Below are 14,531 nucleotides of genomic sequence, written 5' to 3' on the forward strand. Positions count from 1 at the left end.
CCATCTCCTGTTATTTGGGTTCGCAATTCAGACAAGTAAAGCTTTTTTATGTAGTATAATAAAAACATACCTCATGTGATACCACATTAAAGACTCAAGTCTCCTTCCTAAATAAAGGGACTCAGGTACCGTGTCTTTTCTGCGTTTGGGATCCTATGTGCACTCATCATTCTCTCCTTCCCCTGTAGAAGTATAACCTAACCTCACAACTTTTTGGGAACTGATTATGGAGCATTTGGGTTGCGCTCAGAATGCTGTATACTTAATGATATTGGCACTTTGAATTTACTCCTGAAAACCACCAAGAAGTGTAGGCTTGGAAAACCAACACTTCATAAATACAGCCCATAGCCTCTTGTATCCGCCCCTAACTGAGGGACACACGGAGCATATGTAATAGGGGTTTTTTTTTCATGTGAAGGGGGTGTGGTCACATCAGTGTGGTTAGGCCACACCCCCTGAAATACTGGTGCCCGGACAGGGTGTCTAGAGCCCTTATTGTGGCATGCAATTACATGCCCATTTCCCAGTTTATTTAGAAAGTTCAGTATACTGTACACTAGTGTGACCATTTATTATTTTGTACCACATAATTCCAAGTATCTACACCATATATGTGACTGCAACACGCAATACTAGCTACATTTTTAATGCTGCACACATTGCAAAAACAATAAAACACCAAACGATTTACATAAACACATTGCAGATTACATTTGACAAGATCAGTAATTTTATGAGCTTAAAGAGAAAATCAAGTATATGCATTGGTGTATAACTAGGGAACATAAAATTCAAAGACATCTTGTCTACCTTAAATAAACATTTCAAATGAAATAGTCTGAATGCGTTTTTAGGATTTATTCAGCTTTAAATTTAGAAATATAATTTGCATACCATTAAACAGAGTTAAAAAAAACATTTTGCAGGGTTTCTTTATTATATGATCACAACAAACAATACATATTTGTTTCTGTTGACTGAAGGCATCTTCTCCGATCTTCTTGATAAATTTCCAGGTTTTCTAGAGTGTAACGAAGACTTGGTAACATGACTAGCATTGCATAACTGCCATAGGATGCCTGAAATATGTTGTGTTTTAAACAATCTAGTCCTTTATTCAATGTTGATGACAATAATAAGCTATAAGATCTTAATACATAAAACTCTAATTGATCATATAAAAGGCCAGCAAAAAGTTAATTCATTTATCTTTGCTTCACAAATGAGAACATTAAGTTTTAATCCACTCTTGGCATTTAGAGTTCAAGGATGTGGAGATAACAAAATTGTAAACTATAATGAAATATATATTTTTGAGCTGTAAGATGAGCGTAACTGTAGTCTAGATTCTGAGGCTGACATTTTGTTTTATCCTTACGTCTTGACATTCTTGGATATTCTTACAGTATATTGGAAAGTGATAGTTATTACAAATATGTGTTGTATTGTAAATGTGATCTCAGAATGGCAATTGTTACATTTTACAGTGCTGAAAACTATAGTTATCTGTATTATTGCTTATTATCTGACAGTGTTCCGCAGTGGTCCCTCTTGCATACAAATCCTAAATGATTAAATCTAAAATTAATAAAACTGAGCCCAAAACATTCATCTATTTATACTATAGGTATAAAAATGATGGAGTCAGACTGTGTCTATGGGCAAGACCACAAATTACACGCCACCCCCTGTCAGAACCTCTGATCAAACAAGAATTTTTCTTCCAGCCTAAATCCCAATGTTTCATGTGCAAGCGCCTTCAGAAAAAGACCAGTGTGTTTTCCGCATTCCTTCTTAATATATATTGCATTTATAGTGGTTCATATGGAAAGTATGATTTAATGTTACAATTTATGTGTCAAATATAAAATCTAAATAAATGTACTGGGGTTCCGACATGTTAGGATAAGCATCATGTTTGATTAAAAGATAAAATAGGATAGCTGATTATAATTTGATTTGCACATAAGATATGTTTGACATTTAGGATTTGTGGTAGAGGCATGTACTGCAATGGCATGCTGTATGATTTTCAATCTTCAAAGTACCCATTAAAGTGATCTGTAAAACATAAAATTGTCATACACTTGTCAAAACAATAACAAATTACAGATGGTTAAATCAAACGGTATTTGTTTCCTAGCACGGCGCCCATCGCATCGTATACCATAAGCCTTACAATGGTATGCGATGCGATGTGACAATGGCACCTGATGTTATACAATTTAAAATCATATACCATGTATATGGCATACAATGGCATATAATGCGATGGTATACGATTTTAAATTGTATAAGCAACCTAATGGGTGTGTTCAATGTTAAATGGCCCCCTTATAAGATTATTAATTCTATAAGCACCGTAATGGGTGCTTACAATGTTAAAAGCTCCCCCACGCCACCCCCAGTATCAACGCCAACCCGAAGCGTGGCGAGGGGCGGTGGTACGCGTCCACCGACCTTTTCATACCCCCACTATCCACGTCGGCATGGAGTTGACTCTATATAGTGTGGCGAGCGCAGCAAGCCACCAAGCCCGAAGCGTGGCGAGCGCTGCGAGCCCCGCGAGGGGACGTGGAATACATGTAAAGTAATATACGGGAGCTCCATGTTGGCGTTCTTAGTGGGGGTGGCGTGGGGGTGGCGTGGAGGTGCATTTAACCTTGTAAGCACCCATTAGGGTGCTTATACAATTAAAAACCGTACAGGGGGGGGGGGGCAAAAATCGCATTGCATCGCATGCGGCTATATTGCATGCAATGCGATACAAGGCATAAGATGCCATACGATTGAAAATCGTGGGCGCCGTGCTAGGAAACAAGTACCAATCAAACTACGGGCTAATGCCGCCCAAACACGGAGCGATGTTAGGGTGCGATGCGATGTGGGCTCCCATGCACATCACATCGCACAGCACATAAAGTATACACTGCACGTACTGTAGCACACACTGCTGTAGCACATCGCATGTTTTGTGTGCTAGACGCAATGCGATCTAGTACAAAAAGTACGGAGTACATCGCTCTGTGTAAGGGCATCTTCAGTCCTGCTATTTCGTAGAAACATTATTGATACTGGGCAAATTGTTTGTTTAACAAAATAGGGGCAACACTTGGAGAGAGATAAACTGAAGAAAGATAAAGGGGCATATGTGCTTTGGCATGTACCCAATAAGATGCAATCATTATTTGATTGAGAAATATGGGCTATATTAATTGAATATAGTAAATTCTGCTTTTTAATCAAGGTGTCAAATATACATTTGTACAGGAAAGTGCTGGCTATATATACCTAGATAGGGATATACTGTAACATAGAGCCACCACCTGTGTCATGGTATAGTGATAAGCAGGGCTGGCATCAGTAAAGGTAAATACTACAGATGAAATATACAGGGCCTCCCACATCCTCCCCCTAGTGTCCAACCTGATGTATGTAGAGGTCTAACAAGGATAGATATATATATATATATATATATATATATATATATATATAGATAGATAGATAGATAGATAGATAGATAGATAGATAGAAAACAGCAAGGGCCGTCACTCAGGACTGAAATGAGCTGGAGTAGTAGATAGCTTGCCCCGGTGCCAGCTTACAGAAGGCAGCAGCATAGAACTGCCCACAGAATATATCAGAGCAATGAATGGGCACTCAGGGACTCCAAGATGCTGGTGAAATACGTATTATACCTTGTCTGCATCTTGTCCTGACGACGGGGGTCCGGCCCCCGAAACATTGACGCCTGTGAGACCACATATGGAATAAACTTGGTCTTTTTTGATTTCACCAGCATCTTGGAGTCCCTGAGTGCCCATTCATTGCTTATATATATATATATATATATATATATATATATATATATATATACACGAGGCGAACAGCTGGCACTTGCTTTCAAAGCTTGCTGGGGCGGGGGTCCGGCCCCCGAAACATTGACGCCTGTGAGACCACATATGGAATAAACTTGGTCTTTTTTGATTTCACCAGCATCTTGGAGTCCCTGAGTGCCCATTCATTGCTTATATATATATATATATATATATATATATATATATATATTGGAGAAAAAGGGCACTCACCAATTTGATAAAAAGTCCAAACGGTTTTTATTCCATATGATAATTAGATGCTGACATATCGACGTGACGTTTCGGTCCAAACCGGACCATCATCAGGATATAAAGCAGCCAAGAACAGAATTCTCTTCAGACAACCAACCTGGCATCCATCCTCAGGAGAGGATGCCAGGTTGGTTGTCTGAAGAGAATTCTGTTCTTGGCTGCTTTATATCCTGATGATGGTCCGGTTTGGACCGAAACGTCACGTCGATATGTCAGCATCTAATTATCATATGGAATAAAAACCGTTTGGACTTTTTATCAAATTGGTGAGTGCCCTTTTTCTCCAATATATACTCTGATGTTCATTCATCTGTAGGAGCACCCCCCAGTCAACCAGATACTAACTAGAGTGCGGACTTTACATAAAAATTATATATATATATATATATATATATATATACACGAGGCGAACAGCTGGCACTTGCTTTCAAAGCTTGCTGGGGCGGTGCGCGAACGGAGCAGGATACATACAGAAGAGTATCGGCACTCACCCACACTGGAACAAATCTCAGAGACTTAAAGGTGCGTTTGCAACGTTTTGGGTCTTTTTATTAAACCCGTCGTCAGGCAGTACAATATCAGATATTGTACTGCCTGACGACGGGTTTAATAAAAAGACCCAAAACGTTGTTCCAGTGTGGGTGAGTGCCGATACCCTTCTGTATATATATATATTGACGTTTCGGTCTAGTGCAGGACCTTTTTCAAGACCCCTTTCCTGCTCTCTCCACTGGAGAGAGCAGGAAGGGGGTCTTTAAAAAGGTCCTGCACTGGACGGAAACGACGACCTGTACCCACTATAATGCACTAATGTACTGGTGAGATTAAAATAAGCTTCAAGCAAGCCCGGTGAGTGTCTCCATTTTTCTCTGCATATACTTGGAAGTACCTGAACCTTTGGGACTTTCTGGATTATGGCACCCTGGCAGATGTTGATACATTTAGAGAGTGCTATCCCCAACATATGGATAGAAATATATATATATATATATATATATATATACCGTATATACTTGAGTATAAGTCGACCCGAATATAAGCCGAGGCACCTAATTTTACAACAAAAAACTGGGAAAATGTATTGACTCAAGTGGGACCCTCACTGGAATATAAGCCGAGAGGGGGCTTTTTCAGCATAAAAAATGTTCTGAAAAAGTAGGCTTATACTCGAGTATATATGGTGTATATATATATATATAACATTAAATAGGACATATATCTGCCATTATGACATTAATGAAGATTGTGGTTAAATAAATATTGGTGTAAGTAACTGAAGGTGCACAAATCCTTCTGTACTTATGGGAGTAAGCCTGCCCCATCTCCTGCACATAAGCCACAACTGCCCCTAACTGAATCAAAAGACATATTGGGGGAAATTTACTAAAGGAAATTTGTAAAAAAAAAATAGGTGTATTTGTATCCAGAAATACACTTATTTTTAACATTTACTATCCCGAAAATACGGCAATTCGTATTCGTATTGATATGCTATCAATACGAATACGAATTGCCATATTTTTGGGATAGTAAATGTCAAAAATAAGTGTATTTCTTGATACAAATACACCTATTTTTTTTACAAATTTCCTTTAGTAAATTTCCCCCAGTAAGTCTGCTTTATGACAGGTTACTCCTGACCTCAAATGATCAAGGAGATAATAAGTGTTTTTTTTTTCACCGATTGCGGCTCAAGATAGCAGCTCTGAACACTCACTTCATTAGGCTTCAACACTCATGATATTTTGGGCAGGCCCCTATGAACTAGGGAGCCTGGCGTGCTATCGCACACGCATACATCTCCCGAAGCCGTTGTCAGTTGAACGGTCCAGCAATCTACCATCTAAGGTCCTATTACTAAACCTTACTACTAGTGATGGGCATATTAGTGGTGTATTACCACTGTGCTGTGAATGGGACTAATGATGTGCAACTCCTGATGGTCATATTGATGTAAATCTAGTAAATCTGCATTTTTATTCCTCATGGAATATTAGGGGCATATTACTACTGATATGTACATAATGTTAAATTTATTAATTATGGACATATTACTGCTCATATTTCTGTTGCTGTACATATAAATGAGGACATTTATCCTTTTGCTATTGCACATAGCCTAGGCAGCATATAGGCTGGACTAATACCTGATTATGGTGTATATTGTAGCTGCAACAATAGATACATTTGAGGCTGCATGCTACAAGGGCAGTTGTGACAGCACTTTTTGAAGTTATGTAATATGGGAGTAGGGTGGCCAATCCCAGGATCAGGATTGGGGGGGATCCTGGGATTTGTCCCCCAAAACACCGGGATTTCAATCCCGGGATTGGAGATTCCAATCCCAGGGTTTCAGGATTAGACTGCGGGGCGGCCAGGGTGGTTTTTTTATTAGGAAAGCCAGTCCCGGGAATCCCGGGATTGAGCATGTTTCAATCCCAAATCCCGGGATTGAAAAAATGCCCCGGGATTGGCTTCCCTATATGGGAGCTAGTTGCAGGGTGGACAAAATATGTGAACCCTTGGCTTTAATAGCTGGTTGACCCTCCTTTGGCAGCAATAACCTCAACCAAACATTTCCTATAGTGGCATAACAGAGCTGCACAATGGTCAGGAGGAATTTTGGACCATTACTCTCTACAAAACTGATTCAGTTCAGCATATTCTTGGGATGTCTTGAGGTCCCGCCACAGCATCTCAACCGGGTTGAGGTCAGGACTTTGAACGGACCACTCCAGAAGGTGTATTTTCTATAACCCATCTTCTGTTGAGCTTCAATTGGTGAACAGATGGCCTTAATTTATCCTGCAAAATGTTTTGATAAACTTGGGAATTCGTTTTTCTGTCGATGATAGCAATCTGTCCAGGCCCTGAGGCAGCAAATCAGCCTCAAACCATGATGCCCCTTCCACCATATTTCACAGCTGGAATGAGGTTTTGATGTTTGTGTGCTGTGCCTTTTTTTTCTACACACATAGGCCCTTATTCAGATCTGATTGCAGTACAAATTTGTTTGGAAAATGTGCACTGCAGGTGGGGCAGATGTGCATGTGCAGAGAGAGTTAAATTTGGGTGGGGTGTGTTGAAACTGAAATCTAAATTACAGTATAAAAAATGCAGCCAGTATTTACCCTGCACAGAAACAAAATAACTCACACAAATCTTACTCTCTCTATACATGTTACATCTGCCCCAGCTGCAGTGCACATGGTTTTGCCCATTTTCCAAACAAATTTGTACTGCGATCAGATCTGAATAAAGGCCATAGTGATGTGTGTTCCTTTGAAACAACTCGACTTTGGTTTCATCTGTCCACAGAATATTTTGCCAGAAGTCCTATGGAACATCCAGGTGCTCTTTTGCAAACTTGAAATGTGCAGCAATGTTTTTTGTGGACTGCAGTGGCTTCCTCAGTGGTGTCCTCCCATGAACTCCATTCTTGTTTAGTGTTTTACGTATCGTAGATTTGTCAACAGAGATGTTAGCATGTGCCAGAGATTTCTGTAAGTCTTTATCTGACACTTTAGGATTCTTCAACTCATTTAGCATTCTGCACTGTGCTCTTGCCATCATCTTTACAGTTATAGACAAATTGTCTTACCATGGACTGATAAACATCAAGGCTTTTAGAGACACTTTTGTTACCCTTTCCAGTCAGCAATTCTTAACCGTAGGTCTTCTGAGAGATCTTTTGTGCGATACATGGTTCACATCAGACAATGCTTCATAAGAATAGCAAACTTAAAACTGGTGCATGTTTTTTATAGGGCAGGGCAGCTTTAACCAACACCTCCAATCTCGTCTCATTGATTGGACTCCAGGTTGGCTGACTCCTGACTCCAATTAGCTCTTGAAGAAGTCATAAGCCTAGGGGTTCACATACTTTGTCCACCCAGCACTGTGAATGTTTGCATAGTGTGTTCAATAAAAACATGAGAACATATAATTGTTTGTGTGCTATTAGATTAGGCAGACTGTGTTTGTCTATTGTTGTTACTTAGATGAAGATCAGAACACATTTCATGACCAATTTATGTCTAAATCTAGGTATTTCCAAAGGGTTCACATACTTATTCTTGCAACTATGACCACTGACCACAAGAGATGGGGGAAGGGGAAGTTTTTGTCCACCACTTAGAGATATGCCATCTAAGGCACAGAGGGCATGTTATTAAATCATTGAATGTGCTCCTTACTGCTATCTCACTGTAAAGGTCTCTTTTTTTAACTATCCTAAGCCGCAAAGATGGTAAATGCATTGCTCACACCAGTGGCAACACTGGCAGCTCATGGGGACATGTTGTGATGGGGGCATGATGATGCTAGTCCTCTACTGAGGCCACTGTTATGATCTTAGTGTAATTAGTGGGGGCTGGCTTATGCCTAGGAAAGCTTTGTTTGGGCTTTAGTTTAAAGAACTCATGGGTCTCGAAAGGAATGCACTGGCCCGAGCACATTCTCAAAAGAGTGGGAGTACCTGGAGAGGTTTGTAAGGTCTCTGAATAATTTGGCCAAATGTTTAAATGTAATGCCCCTGGGCCTGTCATCAGGGGCGTAACTCCCAAAGGCAATGGAGACTACTGCCTTCGTGCTCCAAGCCCTAAAGGGACACCTGCTGGTTCACAATGGGTTACTGCAGAGTTAATCATCTCTGTCCCAGGAGCCCTGATAACACCTGCAGTAGGGGAAAGGATGGTTCCTGCCTGGGACTGCGCTGCAGCAAGCAACGGGGCACACATAATTGCTGCTGGACTGTGAAATGAGACCTATTGGTCAAAGCTGATTCATGCTGCAGACAGCTGAACGTGTGAGTTTAACCCTGATCCACCAGCCATTTTCACAGCTGTTTTTTTTTTAAGGAGAGGAGGGCACCAAATGTAGGCCTGCCTCCAGGCCACTAGGATGAACTTATGACTCTTCTTGTCAGTATTCTTTTGGGACGGGGCAGGGCCGTTTCTAGAGGCGGACAAGCCGTGCAGCAGCCCGGGGCGCCGCATGGCTTGTCCACCTCTGAAACAGCCAGGGCGCCCGGCAGTCTCCCCTCCAACACCCCATAGCCGCCGCCGCCGTAGCCGCCGCTGTCTCCCCGGCCGGCCCAACTCCATGCTGGAGAGGGGAGGGGAACGCATCGTGCGTCTCTCCGTCCCCTCGCTCACGTCACTGGGCTGCCGCTGTCAGCCAATCAGAGCTCGGGCGCGAGATATGAATGGCTGACGGCTCAGCTCAGGTATACACACTGAAGGGGAAGGAGAGAGGCACGATGCGCTCCCCTCCCCTCGGAAGCAGCGGAGACAAAGTGAGTTTGGCACTGTGGGGGCATATGTGTAGCACTGTGGGGGCATATGTGTAGCACTGTGGGGGCATATGTGTAGCACTGTGGGGGCATATGTGTAGCACTGTGGGGGCATATATTTGTGGCACTGTGGGGGCATATATTTCTGTCACTGGGGGCATATATTTGTGGCACTGTGGGGGCCTATATTTGTGGCACTGTGGGGGCATATTTGTGTAGCACTGTGGGGGCATATGTGTAGCACTGTGGGGGCATATATTTGTGTCACTGTGGGGGCATATATTTGTGTCACTGTGGGGGCATATATTTGTGTCACTGTGGGGGCATATATTTGTGTCACTGTGGGGGCATATATTTGTGTCACTGTGGGGGCATATATTTGTGTCACTGTGGGGGCATATATTTGTGTCACTGTGGGGGCATATATTTGTGTCACTGTGGGGGCATATGTGTAGCACTGTGGGGGCATATGTGTAGCACTGTGGGGGCATATGTGTAGCACTGTGGGGGCATATATTTGTGGCACTGTGGGGGCATATATTTCTGTCACTGGGGGCATATGTGTGGCACTGTGGGGGCATATCTTTGTGGCACTGTGGGGGCCTATATTTGTGGCACTGTGGGGGCATATGTGTAGCACTGTGGGGGCATATATTTGTGTAGCACTGTGGGGGCATATGTGTAGCACTGTGGGGGCATATATTTGTGGCACTGTGGGGGCATATATTTGTGGCACTGTGGGGGCATATATTTGTGGCACTGTGGGGGCATATATTTGTGGCACTGTGGGGGCATATATTTGTGGCACTGTGGGGGCATATATTTGTGGCACTGTGGGGGCATATATTTGTGGCACTGTGGGGGCATATATTTGTGGCACTGTGGGGGCATATATTTGTGGCACTGTGGGGGCATATATTTGTGGCACTGTGGGGGCATATATTTGTGGCACTGTGGGGGCATATATTTGTGGCACTGTGGGGGCATATATTTGTGGCACTGTGGGGGCATATATTTGTGGCACTGTGGGGACATATATTTGTGGCGCTGTGGGGGCATATGTGTGGCGCTGTGGGGGCATATGTGTGGCGCTGTGGGGGCATATGTGTGGCGCTGTGGGGGCATATTAGCAAACGGCATCAGTTGTGCAGCAGCGGCACATGGGGCATAATGTGTAATGGGCATTACGATGTGGGGAGTATTGTGTAATTGCCATCACAGTGTGGGGTCTAATGGGCATCTTGGTGTGTGGTGTAATGTGTAATTGGCATCACGGATAAATAGTGTATAATGATTTAAGTAGCCTGTCATTGTTTGGCCTTGATCTGTGAGGCGTACTAGGTCACTGTGTGTGGCCTTCAGCCGGCCAACCTAAGTGCGGGAGGACAATAACAATTCCTGCAGCAACCAATGTCTGGTCATGCAGGTTGCAAAAGTGTGATATAAGGTAATTGTTTTCCTGCTAGACCACGCCTTACATTAAGCCACACCACCTTTTAAAATTAAGCCACACCCCCTAGTTCGGCGCGTGCCTTCGGCGCGCGCAATTTCTATGATACCATGTTATGTATTGGGGGGGGCACATTTTTATTTCTTTGCCCTGGGAGCTAAATTGTCTAGAAACGGCCCTGGACAGGGGACATTATAAACCACATTATATAAACTGAAGTAACATAACCAAACATTTACCACTGCAAAAGGTACATAAAACTAAGATAAATCACTGTTAAAGCAGAGTCATATTACGGAGTAAGACATGTATTTAAAAAATACAAAAAAAAATATTTTTTGGAACCCCCTTTCAAAATTCCTTTGTTTGGCCCTGGTGACCCAGCAGGCTACATTAACTATGATTGACTGAACAATACCACCACCACAAAGGAAATACCAAGGTGTGTGGGGGCCCTGGACAAAAAGGTCTGTGGGCTCCCCCCATGATCTACCCCCCCAAAGAGACATCATCTACCACCGTCCTCCGGATGGAGCCATGTGTTTACCTCGGTCTTGCAGGGGCTGGGGTGGCTGTCATAGATGTTGCCACCGCTCAGCACTCTCCCCCAGCCGACTCACGCTGCAGTCGCCACCGTCGCCGCTGCTAACCCCTCCAGCAGCCATTTCAAATATGGCTCCAGTTTGTGAGCCAACTGGAGCTCACTGTGCAGCGCAGGCTTTCTCCGGCTATTTGGAAGCGTCTATTCGGTATGCGGCAACGGGCGCCAGCCAATCAGAACTCATGTTCCGGCAGCCGTGCGGTGATTGGCTGCCGGAACACGCGTTCTGATTGGCTGGCGGCCATTGAGCGCATACCAAGTAGACGCTTCCAAATAGCCGGAGGAAGCCTGCGCTGCACAGTGAGTGGTGCGTAGGGATGGGACATTGAAAGAAAACATCGGTCAAATGATGTTTTTCAACATTGGTTGCAAAACATCATTTAGACTTAAACATTGGTACTGTGAACCCGATGTTAACCGATGTTAACCGATGTTTCAATATTTTTTAAAATAAACTGGTTACCAAAGCATATAATACACTAATAAGCTTCTGAAATGATAAATAATCCCTCTATTAAGTTTATCTTGTTGGAGGCTTACAGTTTATACACACACACAATGGATATATGATTCATGTTTTGTGGTAAATCAAATTTGTTACGGAAGGAAAAAAACATGAAGTATTAACTATTAAAACTTTATTGCAACAACTCACAATCTGCTATTTTTACCTAGATTTTTAACTGTAGCAGCAGGCTAATAACTTATGTTGATCATAGAAAATAGCAAAAAAAACTGTACACACAGTGCAACATATAACATACTACATTGTTGCTTAGAATAACCATCAGAACAAAGACGCTGGAGCCAGTGCAACTGCAAATTAAGGTTTGAAACACGTCTGCATTTGACAAACCAGCCCCCATCCCCTCTCTCAAATAGAAACTACTGTACCTGTCACTCTGTATCTGCATCCGCTGTTACTAATAAATCACTGCACATGTGCAGTGTGACTGACATTGCATGTCAAAGAAATAAACTGTGCAAATGTCTGCATCCACAACTGAATCAGGCCCTTTGTAAGGTGCTGTGATATGCTTTCTGCATAATAATAAATCAATTGATAGATTGTAAGCTTGCGAGCAAGGCCCTCATACCTTTGACTGACAGTAAATACCCAGTTTGTTGTATCACTGTCTCCTATTGTAAAGCGCAAGTGAATATTCTGCGCTATATAAGAAACTATTAATAAATAAATAAATATGAAGGGAGTTCACCACAATGTCACTACTAGTGACTATCGTATTATACTGTTCATTCTATCACCCACTATCTTTGAAAACCCATGCAGTTCCTCTTCCCTGCCTGGAGTGTCACTGTCTGCTGTAGTGCTTCTAGCACAGTGTGGTCTGTATATCAGCACTGATATGCCTGTGCTAGAAACACCACAGCAGACAGCGACAGTGACTCACTAACAGCACCAGTTGCATTGTGGCAGTCCTGTGTGCTGCTGAATGGCTGGCCAGACTGTCTTTCACTGTCAGCTACCACCCACAGCAGCAGCACACAGCCACACACACATATGAAAGCCCAGCCAGCAGTGATACTGTCAGTTTTGTTAATGTTTTTTTTTTTTATCAGTCTCTTAAGTTTTTAATGAATATAAATCAAGGAGAGAGTGAGCTGGCTGCAAAGTATTGAAAGCAGCACACATTGACACACAAAAGAAAAAACATTGGAAGATTGAGAAAAACATCGGGGGAGAAATCTAGCGATGTTGATGAAACATTGGATCCTCAACATTGCAGGGTTGAACATCGAACATTGGAACCATAAATCCGATGTTACCGATGAAACATCATATGATTACCCATCCCTAGTGGTGCGCTTGTATAGTAGTGAGCGCAGGGGGAGGATGGAGGTGACTGCTGTGACTTGAATCAAGTCGATGTGGCAGCGGCCCAAGATACTAGGTAACAGAGTCCCCCCGGCCCAGCCTGCCCCTGCCTGTGGCGTATGTGAAATAAGCAGCAGAGTCCCTGCAGCAGATGGGAACTAGTAACTAGTTCCCATCTGCTGCAGGGACCCCGCCGTTCACTTCACATACGCCGTGGGGACCCCCTGCCCGCCAGCGCTACCCACCCTGCGCTGCAAGACCGCGCTGCCTGCCACCCGTCACCTGCCACCGCAGCAGTGTGGTGGCAGGTGTAGGGGCCCCGGGGCGACTGCCCCTATCGCCCCGTGGTTAATCCGCCACTGCGCTGGACAAAAAAAACCAGTGTGTATGCTCCTTAAGATGCAGATTAGATTTTGCAGCATGTTAAATACTGTAGAATACTTACTTTTGTTGATTTAACAGTCTATCTGTAGTAATGTTGTTTTTTTTATATGTTTCCTTCTGTTTTCCTAGTTTAATGCTGGAGTAATGCTGACACTGATTTTAAACTGCCACAACTAGACATGTCAAATACTAGACACCCTGACATCCTAAAGGACTAACATGTCCTATACTGAATAAGTAATATGGCTACAGAAACATGGTTTCATCCTGATTACTACCCCTATCCCAATATACTAATCCTCCAAGTCCACCAAAAGGTGTTAATAAAACCTAACAATTGTAATATTTTGTCCAGAAAGTTTGTCTTGTGCTTTAAGTTCTTTTCATATAAAAAATATTACAACCATGGTGGACAAGTAAAGAGCCCCCTTTCAGCCTCTGCGGCCCCCAGGCACATGCCCATTTTGTCTTATGCTTCATGCAACCCAGACTATACACCTGTCAGTTTGTATTATTAAGCACCATCTTCAGCTAAGGGAGCAGAATGATTGGTTTACCTTGAATGTAATACACAAGCACTAATCAGCTTTGACCAGGTTACATGAATGTAAACAGCTGTTTGCTGTACATTATAACAGAACTGTACAATTGGAATAAACAAGACAAGACTGGTTACTCATAATGACAAAAATATGCTTATTACTTACATAAATCATATCTTGCTTTGAGTTAAATATGAATTTCCCATAGGGGTATGTAGAAAATGTTATTATGGTATGCATGGCCAGGGGAAGCGGATCTAGAGCCTATCGGGAATATCTAACTCAGCCTTT

At 42.8% G+C, this 14,531-nt stretch overlaps 1 protein-coding gene across 1 annotated transcript in view; it reads right to left on the reverse strand.

Moving 5' to 3' along the window:
• Positions 1 to 559: 559 nt before the first annotated feature.
• Positions 560 to 14,531, reverse strand: part of CGA (glycoprotein hormones, alpha polypeptide) — a 39,342-nt gene continuing 25,370 nt past the window's right edge. The window contains exon 4 of the mRNA XM_083177090.1: positions 560 to 2,064. Within this exon, the coding sequence (XP_083033216.1) occupies positions 1,987 to 2,064 (78 nt within the window). The 3' untranslated portion in view covers positions 560 to 1,986. The remainder of the gene's footprint in view (positions 2,065 to 14,531) is intronic.

The sequence above is a fragment of the Crinia signifera genome, chromosome 3 (assembly GCF_055691185.1).
Source record: "Crinia signifera chromosome 3, ASM5569118v1, whole genome shotgun sequence".
Lineage (NCBI taxonomy): Eukaryota > Metazoa > Chordata > Amphibia > Anura > Myobatrachidae > Crinia > Crinia signifera.